The 14,430-nt window shown below is 40.3% G+C and overlaps 4 protein-coding genes across 8 annotated transcripts; 2 read left to right on the top strand and 2 right to left on the bottom strand.

Moving 5' to 3' along the window:
* Window positions 1–8: 8 nt before the first annotated feature.
* On the top strand, window positions 9–4,379 carry LOC124212405 (uncharacterized). 2 transcript variants are annotated; one of them, XM_046612369.2, is made up of 6 exons: window positions 9–415; window positions 703–969; window positions 1,039–1,355; window positions 1,454–1,625; window positions 1,805–2,176; window positions 2,666–4,379. In XM_046612369.2, the coding sequence occupies exons 1-6, from the start codon at window positions 329–331 to the stop codon at window positions 3,071–3,073; spliced, it is 1,623 nt and encodes a 540-aa protein (XP_046468325.1). In that variant the 5' UTR covers window positions 9–328; the 3' UTR covers window positions 3,074–4,379. The 2 variants fall into 2 exon arrangements, with proteins under 2 accessions (XP_046468325.1, XP_046468324.1); XM_046612368.2 differs by having other exon boundaries at window positions 11–415; window positions 2,663–4,379.
* Culd (CUB and LDLa domain) lies at window positions 3,463–7,973 on the bottom strand. Of its 4 annotated transcripts, none has more exons than XM_046612360.2 (11): window positions 7,901–7,973; window positions 7,316–7,631; window positions 7,086–7,255; window positions 6,791–7,008; window positions 6,359–6,713; window positions 6,041–6,247; window positions 5,837–5,956; window positions 5,490–5,723; window positions 5,236–5,407; window positions 4,935–5,134; window positions 3,463–4,798 (listed from the first exon to the last, which is right to left on the bottom strand). In XM_046612360.2, exons 1-11 carry the CDS (start codon window positions 7,917–7,919, stop codon window positions 3,804–3,806), a joined length of 3,006 nt encoding a protein of 1,001 aa, XP_046468316.1. In that variant the 5' UTR covers window positions 7,920–7,973; the 3' UTR covers window positions 3,463–3,803. The 4 variants fall into 4 exon arrangements, with proteins under 4 accessions (XP_046468316.1, XP_046468315.1, XP_046468314.1 ...); XM_046612359.2 differs by having other exon boundaries at window positions 5,236–5,422; XM_046612358.2 differs by having other exon boundaries at window positions 3,463–4,795; window positions 5,236–5,422; window positions 5,837–6,247.
* Window positions 7,974–8,220: 247 nt separating this feature from the next.
* Window positions 8,221–10,511, bottom strand: DNApol-alpha50 (DNA primase small subunit). Its single transcript, XM_046612372.2, has 7 exons — window positions 10,161–10,511; window positions 9,889–10,039; window positions 9,491–9,666; window positions 9,212–9,410; window positions 8,893–9,103; window positions 8,421–8,802; window positions 8,221–8,343 (listed from the first exon to the last, which is right to left on the bottom strand). The coding sequence occupies exons 1-7, from the start codon at window positions 10,261–10,263 to the stop codon at window positions 8,324–8,326; spliced, it is 1,242 nt and encodes a 413-aa protein (XP_046468328.1). The 5' UTR covers window positions 10,264–10,511; the 3' UTR covers window positions 8,221–8,323.
* A 1,386-nt stretch (window positions 10,512–11,897) lies between these two features.
* Window positions 11,898–13,611, top strand: LOC138190399 (uncharacterized). The gene is made up of 3 exons (XM_069133191.1): window positions 11,898–12,720; window positions 12,822–13,458; window positions 13,539–13,611. Exons 1-3 carry the CDS (start codon window positions 11,898–11,900, stop codon window positions 13,609–13,611), a joined length of 1,533 nt encoding a protein of 510 aa, XP_068989292.1.
* Window positions 13,612–14,430: the final 819 nt, after the last annotated feature.

Below are 14,430 nucleotides of genomic sequence, written 5' to 3' on the forward strand. Positions count from 1 at the left end.
GAACAGAAGTGCGAATTTCTTTTGTGTTCACACTTTCACTCCTCCAACCATCGCACGTAGAATAATATTTCTGTTTATCCCGACTAGCATCGAACACTCGCGTAGATGGTTTTGAATTTGACTGACACTGTGGTCGCGTTCACGTTCGAAACGCGATTGAACCGATCGTAAACATGATTCGTGCCTTATACCTCGATAGTTTACCTCTTGCGTTTACACACGTCGAATATGGAAACAGACATCTAGAGGACGAACAAAGCAAAGCGACAGACTGCTACTTTCCAAGGATAAAGAAAGATTGAGAAATTTTTATACATTACGAAGAGAAATGGAATACGAAAAATCCTTCAAGAGAAAGATGTTGCTGTGGACCAGCAATTGGCTGAACCAGGAGGATCCAAACCCAGAAGAAGAGGTAAGCAAGTTCATGACTTCACTGCATCCTTACCCCTCAGACCAAGAATTCGTCTTTTCATGAATTTTAAATCCAATGCCGTGGAGTTAACCTGACTGTAGATAACGGCTAAATAATCCTGAAATTCATTAATTATAAGCCACTTCCCAACGTAGGTATACCGTTATAATCATATACTTGCACATTATTGTATCGCTGGAATACATTTTCCCACCCTGTAAATTCGTAATATGCTTTGCAGTATGAGCGATAAGACTTACGGTCTGACATTGACATTGATATTAAAGGTCCCGTTTACTCCCGACGCAGTGGAAATTGCTCGTATTTTGGTAGCGACTGGTTACCGCGTCCGTTTCATGGACCGGTGCTTGCCGAACGAAATGTGTCCAGTCACAGGAGTTCCTGCGGATTCACCAGCGTGCCGGGTGATCATAATGTGTCCTCGTTCAGGGCTCAGAATGGAGCTGGAGGCTGCAACGTCCTCGTGCAATTGTCCACCACTTCCTTACGGCCTCGACAAGTCCTGGACCGTCGGCGAACCGGGCAGTGAAGGGGTAAGGTTTAGAAACTACAAACATATTTGTATACCAGCATAAAACATGGTAGTCTTTCAACTTCCTCAGATGGAAGAAGCTGTAGAGTTCACAATAGCCCGAGCTAATCAGGAGATTTCAAAGAGCGTCTCGCAATTTATCGCCGGATTACTAAGAGTGACTAGTAAATTCTACAACGTGAACCAGACCGATGAGGTAAAAGTTAATACCGAATCGACCGTAGTATCAATGACAGAGGTGCAGGAGGCCCTTACACAGTCGGTGAAATCCGATTGCGTATCTTCGGTAAAGACTCCGGCTACAGCTGGCATCACGGTTGTCACCCCAAGTGCGCCTTGTATTCCAAAAGCTCCTCCGTCTGACGGGAAAACGGCAATACCCGGAAGGTCAGTCGACTTTAGGATCGAGGAGAAACGTCCTTCGTATCTCAGTACTTCATTATTACTACAAAACTGTTGTATTTTTTGTTTTCTTTTTTCGACAGGTACAGGTCTTTGGACACCTTGATCGGCTCTGGAGCTTTTGTTGACGATCTTCCGGAACCGGGGCAATTGACCCCAAAGGAAGATGGTCGCTCCGGACCAGAAATGGCCATGGATGTAGACGCTGATCCTGATGCAACCATAGTCGAGGGCCCACCCTCGGGGCACAAGAAGGTGAAAGGGAATCAGTTTCTAAAATTATTTGTGAATCAGTCCCAAACTTCAAGATTATTCTGACTTTGAGTCCATCACCATTGCTATTGTTACAACGACAGTATTATAACGCCTGATTAAGGAGCCATTCGTCATTAAGGAAGAGTACTGACGCACATCTATATTTCTACTTTTCACAGTTCATCTCAAAGTCCAGCCCTGCAGTGAATTACACTGAACAATTCCAGAGGTCGGATACATTCGTATTCGAGGAGCCGGAAGGGGGAGAAAAAAATGTGAGGCCCGAGCGGACGATAATTCGCAGCGGAACCTACTGTGTTAAGGATGGTGCTGCGAGCGACGCTGAAAAAGGTCCAAGGTTGGGTCCACCACCGAGTAGAACACTCAGCCCATTGCCGCCTGTTTTCTCACAGTCGTTGCTGCTGAATAAGTTGCAGGACATTCAGCAGGTCGTTAGTGAAATCATCGTGCTAGTCGCCGGAAATGACCAAGTCCCTTCCAGCATCGGGGACGTCTCGAAGGCCTCTAAGGCTATCCTCAACGTTGTTCAGGTGAATACATAGAAATAACGAGGGAGTAAATTGCGGTTGATATGTGGTGTCGTTGGAATGCGAGGTAAAATTCTATGGAAAGCTTCGAAGATGAAGGAATACTGTTATCAATACCGTTAAATTGAAGAAGTGAAATCGCGCCCCGGCGACAAGGGTGGCATAACTAAAAAATTGTCATTTTTCAGTAGAAGCAAATAACTATGAGTAAAGGCCTTGCATGTTTATGGAAGTTACCTCTGTTCTGTGACGACCAATTTTTCAACTAGCAAAATTTCCCTTTTCAGCATATAAATTCAACCTTTGCGACTCCAAACATGGTCCGAATTAAAAAAATTTTTGAGTTGTGTCAGGCTTGTCGCCGGGGTGCGTAATAAGTAGATGGTTTGCATGTACGAAAAACGTAAGGAAATTCGTCACAAGTCTTAGGCAGCTCTAATCCTAAGTGTGCAAAGCGGGAAGCCGATGAAATTCGGAGATTTATTTCAGCAGAGGGTGTCTGACAATGTTCGCCCGATCCGGTGCTTATCGGACTTCGGAAGTGTTCCTAATTTGACGCGTGATGGTACGACATCCCGGTCGATTGCTAGACCTCAAATGCGAAGATACGCCACGACGTTAGCCGCACCAGCAACGCCAACGTCCTCGAGGCGCGACGGAGCCTCTCTCTCAAAAAGAGCCTCGACCACAGCGTTGTCGAATCCTGCAGGAACAGCCGGAAAAACCCAAAGGACTGCCAGAGGTGGGGCCAATCGACTGGCTGCTCCTGCAAGCGGCCGTCCAACTGCGACGTCTCCAGGTTCAACGGGGGCCACGACTACAACTCGGAAACTCACACCAGTTAAAAAGTATGCCAACGTACAGTCTAGCATTCCCAAACCGAGCAGTGCGCGGAAATAATTTCATTGGATACATGCTGTTTAGTCGTATATTTGGCTTCAATTTTAGGTAATTAAGAATGAGATATATTAGAGTCGAAATGGCCCGGGTTTTGATCAAAGGTGTAGTTACTACTGGTGATTGTATTCGAAATTGGTAATTTTTTTTCTTTTATACGCATATAAATTTTTCAGCAAATAAAGTTGCGCAAAATTACATCAATTTGAAAGTGGTGTAAGGGGAGAAATTTTGTAATTGACGAACGTCGTACAAAGAATAAGTACAGGGTAAGTAGATGTGAGCTGCGGTATATTGAAGTTATGTTAGATCTATTAGTTAATTAGTTACAGAACTTCATATGCCGTTACAGCTTAATATTCCATGCGAAATTATAATGCGGATAATCGTAATAATCTTCGACAAATAGTTAACGGTATTTATTATTTTCTACATCGCGATATATATTTGTTAGCATATTATCACGTAAAATCAATGAAAATAATTTTTTTTTCACAACGCGTTGGTTAAATGGTTGATAAATATTAATCTAAGATCCATAAAAGACGTAAATATTATTCGTGCCATTCCCCATTTCATCACTCACAGAATCACAGCCATTTAGTCAAAATATTCTATCTCGATTCTCTCGACCTCCAAATGCTTCTACTTTTTCATTCTGGTATTTACCTACCTATAATTCCAAGTTATTCATCTTTGTATCTATAAGATGTATCCCACCTGGGTACGAGAATTATGAAATTAGGGTATCGTCGGTAGAGCGCCAAACGCGTGAAGCGGTAACATTTCGATTACTCGATTCACCGGAAGCACCATTTCCACAGGTTCCATACTCCGATCCCACATGATGCAAAGTTTCTGTGGAGTGATTGCGGCTTTGAAGAATAGGTATTCCTCTTGCAAGTAGAAATGAATCAAGAATTTTCACGCTTTCGTACAGACTTTCCATATCGCAGGTGATGTTGTTTCCAACTCTGGAAGAAACCGGGCTTGTTATTCGCGGAGTACAGTTTGGAGTATTTGCCACGGTGTTCAAGTTCGTCATTGCTCCAATACTGGTTACTTCAGAGACGATATCAAATTCATAATGTGGTTCATCACTGCTATATTTCGAGCTCAAAGTTGATATTCTTGTGATGAAACTATCCTTGGAGCATATTGACGGGCTTCTGAGACCAGGTAAACCTGCGGCTCTTCCCAAAGTTGAATTTGGGGTAGAAGACTTTGAAACTGTGGTCGAGTTGAGGTTGGTTCTCTCTGACGATGTCATCGTACCGTTAGAACTTCCTAATAATTTGATAATTGCGTTTCTCGTAGTCAAAAAATCCTTTTGAGGCTCATCGATCGAAGATGTGATGTCCAACAATTTTTCACCTTCTCTCGCACCCTCGCATTCATTAATTGCACATCCACAGGCCCCTTCGCATGCACAATTTTCTGGCTCAATGTTGACGACATCTCCTCTTTCTTCTGATTTTTCTTCGTATTCTGGATTCATGTCCCTCGATGCATCTTGAGAGCTGAGTTGCTGCAGAGTAGAATTTTCTGTTAATCCTGTGATGTAAGATTGCAGATACGCACCAAGCGTTTGCGCTTCCAATGACGAAGGGGGTCCGTCTGCTGGTGGCTCCTCTGATGCTGGTAGTGAAGTTGCATTTGTGCTAGTCTCGTTAATCCATGAGTACCGAGCCCTGCTACCTTCCATACTCGTCACGTATTCCCCCTCTTCTGATTCGGAAATATAAATAGCAGCCTAATTACTTTAGTAATTCGATTATTACACTGAAAGTGGAGACACTGCAAAACTGTGTTTACAAAAGAAAATGAAATTGCCAAGAAAATGTGAAATCGACTGTATCAGTACCGTTGTAAAATGTTGGCGAAGCTGTGATAGGAATTAGAATATTTCGAAGCGTTGTCCCTGGTGGAGTAACGTAGGCCGGTGGTGGACTTTCGGGAATTGATTGTCTGATTTCATTTAGCACAGGCGTAGTTTGGCTGCAGTTACTTATACTTGCGTCATCCCGGACTAGCAGAGATGTGGACTGTGTTTCTAAATCATTGCTTCAGCATGTTAAGAAAAAGACATGTATGAATGTGAAATTACGCTTAGAGACATTTTTTCATCTATGAATCTACTGTAAATATATTGATAGGATACTCACGAGTGTTGATTAGGCGTACTTCTGCTGCGAGGTTGTCTGTAGGACGACTTTTTTCGCTTGCGCCTAGTACCCTCTGATTCCAGTCCAATCTTTACAACCTCGTCATAACCTGGAGGAGCTTCATAGACTGGCGGATCATCTGATACAGTGATCTCGTCAATTCGTGCTCCATCTGTAATATCAAAAACTGTCCAAAATAAGCATATGATATTTTATGTTAATATTAGATTGATTGAATTTCTAAGCTGCGATACCTAGGAGCTCGCTAATTGTCTGCAAGCGTGACTGTAATTCTCTCTGTTGACGAGCACGAGCACCCATTCTATAAAGTAAGACAATCAGTGCAGATATTAATATGATAAGTCCAAGACTGCTAGCTACAAATACTAAAGTAGCTGTTTTCAGGTCTGGATATCGATCGATCTTCGGAAAGTAGTAGTTTGCCTTGTTCACGTGCCACTTTCCATCTTGTGGCTCTATTCCCCAGTCTGTAGAAGATTCAGAACTTATTTTATTTAGCTTTCTCTGCACTTATGCAACTGAACAATGAGAAGATATGTAGCAGTACTAATTATAGTTATATTGTTAAAGCGCCAGTTACTTCTGAAACAAGTTGTCGGCTCATCACTGTCATCCCCGCAGTGATCGAACCCATCACAATTGAGTTGACTTGGTATGCATCTGTGGTTTTGACACAGAAAATCTGATCCCGTGAAACAATCTGTTAAAAATCGTACAAGCAACAATAAGGATGTAGATGTAAAAAAAGTAGACATATATATATATGTGAACAATTTATTTTTACCTGTGTAACTGAACGCAGAATACGCTATAGCGAGCCTAGAAGTGGGACCAAAAGTTCCTCTCAGGCTAACATGAAAGCCGCTTGCAACTGGGGCAATGTGCTCCCTTAATCTAGGAGGTTGTAACTGACTCGCAGGATGCCGAAGAATCTCCAAAGGAGAAAGTGCAGATGTGGGTCCTTGCTTAATTGTCAGTTCTGTGGTGCCAGCTGTAAATTTGAACAATTATATGGAATACGCAAAACTACGAATACGAAAAAATAGGGTTTACTTGGTTTTCTGTTTACACACCATTTTCAGCATGCAGAGAAAAGGCTTACCCATGTCAGCAAAGGTGACCACCTTCAAGTACATATGAGTTTTCATGTGGAGAAAATTTTTTGGAGGTCTGATCAACCAGACACAATCGTAGGTCTTCGCTCCTTGATTGACCATGTCCATCATTGTAATGGCTCCGCCCAAATTCTCAACGTACCCTCCGCAATCAGTGATGGGTTGTATTGACTTGTCGTATAAATGACCAATGACAAAGGAATAGAATGCTTTGTAGCCCAGACCAGTTCCTCCATTCGCATAAAATCTTATGAGAAGTGACGGTCCAGAGCTGACTATAACCGGTGGTCGAAATCTAGCACCGCTGCTAACATCCAGACGCTGTCCATTCCAGTCGTAAAACTATGGATTGAAATTGCAAACGTTAAACTCTTCAAGGATATGGCACTGACAAATTATGATCAAATACCCTTTCTCACCTCAACGATAGAAACTGTAGCGAGTTGAAAATCACTAAAGAGTACCCTGACTCGACAAGAAGGAGCTTCTGCTGCACATGTTATTATGTATTCCATTCCTAAATCCCTCGGATAACGCGCCGGAAAAAATGGTGAAGTTAGTATACCACCACCAGTGTTGTTTAGTGTTTTTGCGACTCCGGTCACTATATCAGCACCTGTCAAGTGTAATCTATTCCCTGAAAGAATGACTTTGTTAAATTATAACAATGGGAGATAAACCTCTGAATTTATTGTAGATGAGTTATCGACTCACTCTCAGCTGTATATTCCATTGCAAAAGCATGCTTGTGTGATTTGCTGTACAACAAAGTGATAGATAACGTACGCGTGCTAGATCTGTACGTGAGAGGTGTGTACAAGCCGCAAAACGGTGTACCAGATACATCTTCGTATGGAGGTTCTGCGATCCAGACGTAATCGCACCTAATGAAATGAATTAAGATATTGGCGGCGATTGATTGTAAAGTTGGTGTTGTAACGTACCTGCAGGGGTTGTCTATCATCATACTTCCATCTCCACAGTGGTGAGACAGTTCGAGGTGTTTAAATGTCACGGTGATGATACAAGATGGACAAGAAACGAGTTCCAAACTGCACTGATTGTGTGAACTGTTGGTGACGTAAGCTCGTGATGTTTGTTGTCTGGGTGCATTTTTGACAAATGTAACATTCTTCGCATAAAGAATACCTCGCTCCCCGAGTTCCAAATAAAGTCGTCGCCCGTTGTTTTGCCCACAGATGTCTTGGTTTCGAACAAAGTTACTTGCACCGGTCGAAAGAATAGTGAATGCGCCGATGGCTGTGTTTAAATGAAATTGATGAACTTTTCATCACAATTGAGAGATAGTAGAGTATTAAATGGATTACTTTATCTTACATAGAAAACAATTTTTCTATAGCTGTCGCAACACAGATCAAAATCAACATTTAAATGAAATGGAATTGTTTGCGAGCAAGCATATTTATTTATTAAATATGCTTATTATATTTATTCAAGCTTGATAGTTACGAGAAATTTGATACGAAAAAAACCACTACTTTGCATAAATAAAAATTAATCTTACATACCGCAAAACAAATAAAACATATCCAGAAGAGCGAATCAGACAATCTGTCGGCTGGGAAGCCAGACATGATTCTGTTTAATTTTATTAGCCATACTGCAGAGTAACGTACATTGTATAATGGCTTATAAAGCTTCTATGGATTCTTTTACGCATAACTAAAATTCTCTTCAACAGCCACTTGGCTGTACACTTTAAAATAAACCTGGCTTCTTTGAAATAAATCAGTATTCATTATTGATTGTGAGCGGTTCAGATGCGTTTATAGTAATCTATTAAACTGTTGCGAAAGAGCAATTCAAAATCATTCATAAACGTATTAAACGTACTTATTTCTTTTATTTTTCATTTGTAAGCGAAACTTATTGATTACTTAAAATTAAAACACGAGTTTCATCTTATAGTTCACAGTTATTGGTTTGCATTACTAAAACTCCATCAACATATCTGCAACATAAAATGACATTTATACAATAATAATATATTATATCAGTCACAAAAGATACGAGAAAATAAAAAATTACCACTCTGCAAAATCTTCTGTCCTTTTGAAGCATCTTCCAAATTCCTTAAAAATTCTTGAAAAACATGAACAGATTTGTTCAAGCTAGTTTTTTTATAGTCCTTGATTTTTCTCCTAGTGTTTGATTCTTGGATAGAGTCTTCTTTGGCGTCGAATGCATTGATTTCCTCGATTAGCAAGTTTATCGTTGGTACAGTTAACGGGTTAAATTTACCAACAGCTTTTGGGCTAAACGGCACACTGACTTTACCCGATTTTGGATGAATACAGAACGGCGATTTCAAAAGATGGTTCATTCCCTTGGTCACGTTAATATCCAATCTCGGATACGCGTACTGGATCATTATTTCCTCCAGAAGATGATTCAGACGCCATTTTTTACCCTTTAAAGAAGATGAAAGTTGGAAATGAGTTTTTTTAATAACATCAAGAAAATTGAAGATACTACATTGTACAAAATGTAATCATCCTACCGTTTGTTTCTCGACTTGGTAGCAGGCAGTGAAGGCCTCCCAACGCTCAACACTAGATGTATGTTTTTTGAATAAATCCTTGACCTGGGATCTTAAACTATCGTCAAGAATAAGTGGTAAGAATTTGGCAACACCTTCTTCTGTTCCGAGCATATTCTGCTCCTCGACGCACATTGATACGAACAGTGGTTCTATAATATTTAGTGCACGTCTGTAAGATATAAAATGAATAAACATCTGATCTAACAGATTCTTGAATGCAAATCACAAATGGAAGACTCAAGAACTCATAAGCATCCAAAACGGATTACACGCTGACCTCACAGAATGGTGTAATTTTGGGCCAGGAAAGTTGACTTTCTTGGCTTTTAGTTCTCCACCAGTAATAAGCTGTAAGTATTCAGCAACGCAGCCGCGGGTCATCGAATTCAACTCGCGAGCTGATTTATCGCACACCCAGCAATGTATACCTCTTCTTCCAGAAAATACCCACAATAGATGCTCAAAGCCAAAATCCTCTGATATTAAATTTCAAGTTTTAGGTATTTATCACTTCAAGTTTCAAATCATTTTACATTAGTCATTGACAGTGCTTTACCTCTAAGTGCGGAGTCCAATATCTGGCAGGCAATCACCATGTACTTCCAGCATTTTGTACATATGTCGGCGCCTGAACAGCAGCTTCGAACATCGTCATAATCCGTCATATCTATATCAAAAACAAGTTCTCTTTCTACCGGCAGAAAACTTGAAAATTTCTTCTCATCTTTTGGGCTAAAGAGAAGTCGATTAATACATCGATTATTATTTCTACTGACGTAAAAAAAAAACAAATACTGGAAAATTCCGGATAAAAATAATGGAAGATTGAAGAATTTTTGGTTTTGGAATTATGAGACTGGAGAGCTTGAGTAAAAAACGAATCTGACAACGAGCAGGCATAATTTGAATTGTTGAATTTAAATAATAAGTAGACCAAGGTATTTCGGTTCTTACCATATATTGTATATCGCACCGATATCAATTTTAAACGGCAAGAGTCGTCTGCATTCCAGTTGTAGTTCATCTTGATTAACGAAGGAACGATATCGTATGTAGACGTCATCTCTTACGGTGAAAGAAAATTCTCTGCGTGAAAAGACGCTGGCTGAAAAGCAAAGCATGTACCGCCATTGATAAGACTTTGGATTAAAATTAAAAGAAAGACCAACAAATTTCCCTCCTACAGAAATAATAAGCCTGCGGCTAAAATTGACAAGTTAACTTACGATCACCGTAGCTCAGCCACCTGTAGTAGTCGTGAAACGGAAAAAGCCGCTGATAGTAAAGAGGCAAAAGATCTATCAGATTCTCTATTCCCTCGGTTGACATCCTTTTAGGTTAGGCGCGTTTATTGCACGGTCGTATCGAATCTTTTCTTCTGCATTCAATCAGCAGTTTACTCACGATATCATTCGATCACAGGACTGAAAATTAAACTCCGTCAAAATTCTTTCGCACGTTCACGAACACTGCCACAAATTAAATACACAACAGGATTACAAATGTTACAATGTGTACACGCAATTTGACAGAATTATTTTCGCGCCAATTCCTAGCAGATTTTTCGACCTGAACGCGATCTGTCAATCACAATCTTAACTGTTACGAATCGTCGACTCGTAATTGGCTCGATTCAGATGAATGATCCATTTGCGCCAATCAGAGATCACAACTTTCGCGCTCAAAAGCAGCTGACTTTACCTTCATTAATCCCTGGCAGGCACATCCAACCGTTCATGTCAAATATCTCACATATTATAATTATAATTGCTATCTATGGCCAAGTAACTGTTTTAAATTATCATAAAACAAAATATATTTATAATAGTACAGTGTATTTTAAGCTTACTTTCTTTACACAATGCGGATGCATCCACAGACGTAATTGGATAATAACTGCATATTTTGACAACAAGGTCACATTGTAGTACGACGTATTTATGTTTATACGTATTTTGGATATGAACAGTGCGTGTAATTCTATGAATAAAATATATCATATCACCAAAGCGTCGGTACTTTGCCATAAATCATTTCAATCGTAATTACACGTTTTTTTACACCTTACCTCGTAAACTCAGGCTACATCAATTTCGCTAATCGTATTCGACTCCCTTCAAAAAAATGTCAAATTTTTTTGAGTACAGTATGGGTACGGCGATATTTTATAGGTCACGAATTAATATTTATACGTATTTATAAGTTTGATGCAGGAGTTGTTCAAAACAGCTTGTTTACATTTTCGGTAAAATAGCGATTCAATATTTTATTCAACACACCGAGATTCGCCGATAAACAGCAAATTTGGTGTGTTCTTCAATCACCTACCAGTCTAAATCCGACTTACCGAATTCATATTTCATTACTGCTGTCATTTATAATGCCCCTCGTCTCTCGTGAGTAGATTTTGAACGATGATTACAAATTTTACTCACATATAAAAGTTGACCCTAAGCTTTCGCGGCATGATGAAGTTGGGGCAAAATCAGATGGAACTCTCTGGTGGATACTGGAATGCAAAAATGGGTTGTCCTGTGTTTCTAAAATCAAAGAATACTTTCAAATTTGCACGTACGACCATGGTATGAAACTTGACACATGCATCAAAGACAAAGCAGTTACCCAAGGTTTAATCAAGTTTGTGACTTAACAAAATCACGTTCGATGCTTGGAAAGAAGAATTAAATATTTAATATTACTGCGCAATGAAGTTTTTGGTGGTAAAAACATTGTGCTTTCAAATACTATTTTGTCAAGTACACAGTTTAACCAAATCAGTGAGAGGTCAAACATTGATCGTGAAAAATTTGAACAATATATTGGAATTTTTTTTTGTCGATTTGTTGAAACACTATGTGGAAAAAAGCGAGCCTCGACATATAACAATTGTCGGAGCATCCGCCAATGATCGCAGTAAAGCTCAATCGCTGCTCAACTTTTATCCTTACATTATGTGTACAAATATGGAAAAATGTGCTTTCTTGGAAAGGTTCAGCGAAAGAACTCTTGTAATTGTATTTTTGAACAAATTCAGCGAAAAGAAGTTCCGAAAGAACGTCGATATTCTCTCACGGTGTCAAACATGCCACGTCCTCTTCGTATCCAGCACGATCATGCCGGTTAATAATATTCGGTCGATTTTCATCTGGGCTCATGAGCATAATATGCCATACACTGAATTCGCACAGCTCGCGAAGGACGTCGTTGAGCTCTACAGTCGTTTCGTGACCAAGAACTGTTCTACGGAAGCTCGATTAACCAGAGTTTGGAGACCCGGGATGGACTTGGGGCAGATAAACACCTGGGCCTTCAAATTGAACGACTTAAACGGGTGTCCAGTCTCCGTAAGCTCTTTGACGTTCACGCCAAAAATGATGATCAGAGAGAGCGAAAATGGTTCGTTGATCATTGTCGGCGGACGTGAAGGTAAGCTGCTCCTGACACTTGCCGACAAACTGAACTTCACCATAGCGTTGAGACATCCATCGATGGCTGATCGCATGAAGTACTCCCGAAAAGTAGCTATCATAAACGACGTTATTAATGGTACTACCGAAATTGGCATCGGCCGGTTGCGTCCGACGAACGAAATGCAGAACAGGATTGCAGTTTCTGCCGCGTACGACGACGAATGCATAACTTGGGGAGTTCCTCGTGTACTGAGTTGGAAGGACGACATCGTGTTCATGGAATTTTCCGGGACAGTGTGGGCTGCTGTTGGAGTGGTCTTCGTGGCCAGCTGGGTGCTTGGATACGTCCATCGGAACATCGTTTTATCTGAAAACGGTAAGCAATCATCGTCTCTCAATGAGGTGTCCAACAACATTTGTGGAGTCCAATAAAACCGACATCCTCGTTGATGATCTCAAATGGCGTTTGGATTTCAGTTAAACGAAAGCACGTGGGATTCTTCAAGGTTTTATTCGACGCCCTGACACTCCACCTTGGGAATCCGATAAACCACGTATCCTTTTCAACGGGAGGAAGGTGCGTTTTGATCATCTATCTGTACTACGCAATGGTCATAACAACAGCGTATAAAGCGTCGTTGGCATCAATTTTAGCGACGGATGGAGGTTCCTCGGTGATCGTGGATGTCGATGGGATAATTAAGGCGAATCTCACCGTCATTGGTTCACTTTACGATTACAAAGTTCTCAAGGATCAAGAAAACGACAGTGTAATAACCCAGCGACTCATCGAACGCTTTGTTGTAGACAATAACGATTCGGCAATTTGGGATCAACTCACGAGTGTCGATAACAACTATGCTTTCCTCGCGAGGAGATCGGCGTTGAATTGGTTAAGACAGACGATCGCCAAGACTCAAGAATCCGTAACTTTCGACGTATTCAACAATTGCGTGTTGGCTTATCACCCGGTTGTCGCTTTGCAGAAAAAATCCGTCCTTCGCAAGTCAGTTAACACCGTGATTCAAAGGTTGACAGAATCTGGCATTTTGAATCATTGGGATCCCGACGAGCATGATTCTGAGAGAATATTGAAGCGGCGAGGTGCCCAAATGTACTTCGAAATTCGTGCAATTTACAAATTTCAATATCTGTTTTTGGTTTATACAACCTGTATTTGGGTTTGTTGCTTAGTTTTCGTGATAGAGATCTTGATTTGGAAATTCAAATCAATGAACCAGCTGCGGAATTAACGTCGATATGTTGAAAGTATAAAATTGCAGTGCGATTGTCGAACATTTTTCTTCTCCTGCGCTTACCTACTTTCAATATCGATTCTCAAAGTACATCCGCGTTACTGTACTCAACCATTAATCCATGTCGTTCGCCCAGAAAGACTGAATTTATCACATGTGCGACTGCAATTATTTATGTTCTTTCTGAAACCAACTATCACGTGACAGAATCAACCTCCTTACGAGTATTTCATTAATTTACTATTCCATTCCAGGTATACCTGTAACAATAATAATAAAAACGTCCTTTCTGTCATAATCGCGCTTCTTTTATACACATTTAGTTACATATATCAAATGTTTTCACGAAATTAAATGCATCCCTTTGTGAAAATATATAATGCTACAGTGAGTATAATCTCGCAATGACAAATTAATTGAGGTCAGTATAGTACGTGAAAGCAAATCAACGTACTTGTTTACGTACCGATAACATTTAGCTTCACTGCACATATCGACAATATTCGCAGCTCACTTAAGTTTCTTACTTTACACTCGTGTTTTCTGTTCCAAGTCTAGAAATTAAATTCTCAACATTCGTAATGTAAAGTATGCGGTTTTCACGGACAATAACAATATTGTGTTTCGATAATGATTTTATCGAGAAGTAAGTCTATCAGGAATAGCGTTTACAAAAAAATCAGACGCCATTCTTTGACAACTCTGACAATATACTAAGGCAAATTTTTTTTCAAACTGAAAAAGACTTTTTTCCAATGACACGCTCTTCGGCATGTCCCGGATGTCAGGGCATCCATTGACCAACTACAACAAGTCCAGCCATTATTTGA

This window comes from Neodiprion pinetum, chromosome 2, assembly GCF_021155775.2.
Source record: "Neodiprion pinetum isolate iyNeoPine1 chromosome 2, iyNeoPine1.2, whole genome shotgun sequence".
Classification (NCBI taxonomy): Eukaryota; Metazoa; Arthropoda; class Insecta; order Hymenoptera; family Diprionidae; genus Neodiprion; species Neodiprion pinetum.

Excerpts from the sequence above, each read along its gene's own strand:
- Culd (XM_046612357.2), bottom strand. Across the intron at positions 7,009-7,085 it reads AATGGAATATACAGCTGAGA|GGAATAGATTACACTTGACA; the intron begins GTGAGTCGATAA and ends TCATTCTTTCAG. Across the intron at positions 6,248-6,358 it reads GGTCACCTTTGCTGACATGG|CTGGCACCACAGAACTGACA; the intron begins GTAAGCCTTTTC and ends TCAAATTTACAG.
- LOC138190399 (XM_069133191.1), top strand. The coding sequence starts at position 11,898 with ATGGAAAAATGTGCTTTCTTGGAAAGGTTCAGCGAAAGAACTCTTGTA. Across the intron at positions 12,721-12,821 it reads CATCGTTTTATCTGAAAACG|TTAAACGAAAGCACGTGGGA; the intron begins GTAAGCAATCAT and ends TTTGGATTTCAG. Across the intron at positions 13,459-13,538 it reads AAGCGGCGAGGTGCCCAAAT|TTTTCGTGATAGAGATCTTG; the intron begins GTACTTCGAAAT and ends TTTGTTGCTTAG.
- DNApol-alpha50 (XM_046612372.2), bottom strand. The coding sequence starts at position 10,263 with ATGTCAACCGAGGGAATAGAGAATCTGATAGATCTTTTGCCTCTTTAC. Across the intron at positions 9,667-9,888 it reads GGTGCGATATACAATATATG|CCCAAAAGATGAGAAGAAAT; the intron begins GTAAGAACCGAA and ends ACTTCTCTTTAG. Across the intron at positions 9,411-9,490 it reads ATTGGACTCCGCACTTAGAG|AGGATTTTGGCTTTGAGCAT; the intron begins GTAAAGCACTGT and ends ATTTAATATCAG.
- LOC124212405 (XM_046612368.2), top strand. The coding sequence starts at position 329 with ATGGAATACGAAAAATCCTTCAAGAGAAAGATGTTGCTGTGGACCAGC. Across the intron at positions 970-1,038 it reads GCGAACCGGGCAGTGAAGGG|ATGGAAGAAGCTGTAGAGTT; the intron begins GTAAGGTTTAGA and ends CAACTTCCTCAG. Across the intron at positions 1,626-1,804 it reads CACCCTCGGGGCACAAGAAG|TTCATCTCAAAGTCCAGCCC; the intron begins GTGAAAGGGAAT and ends TACTTTTCACAG.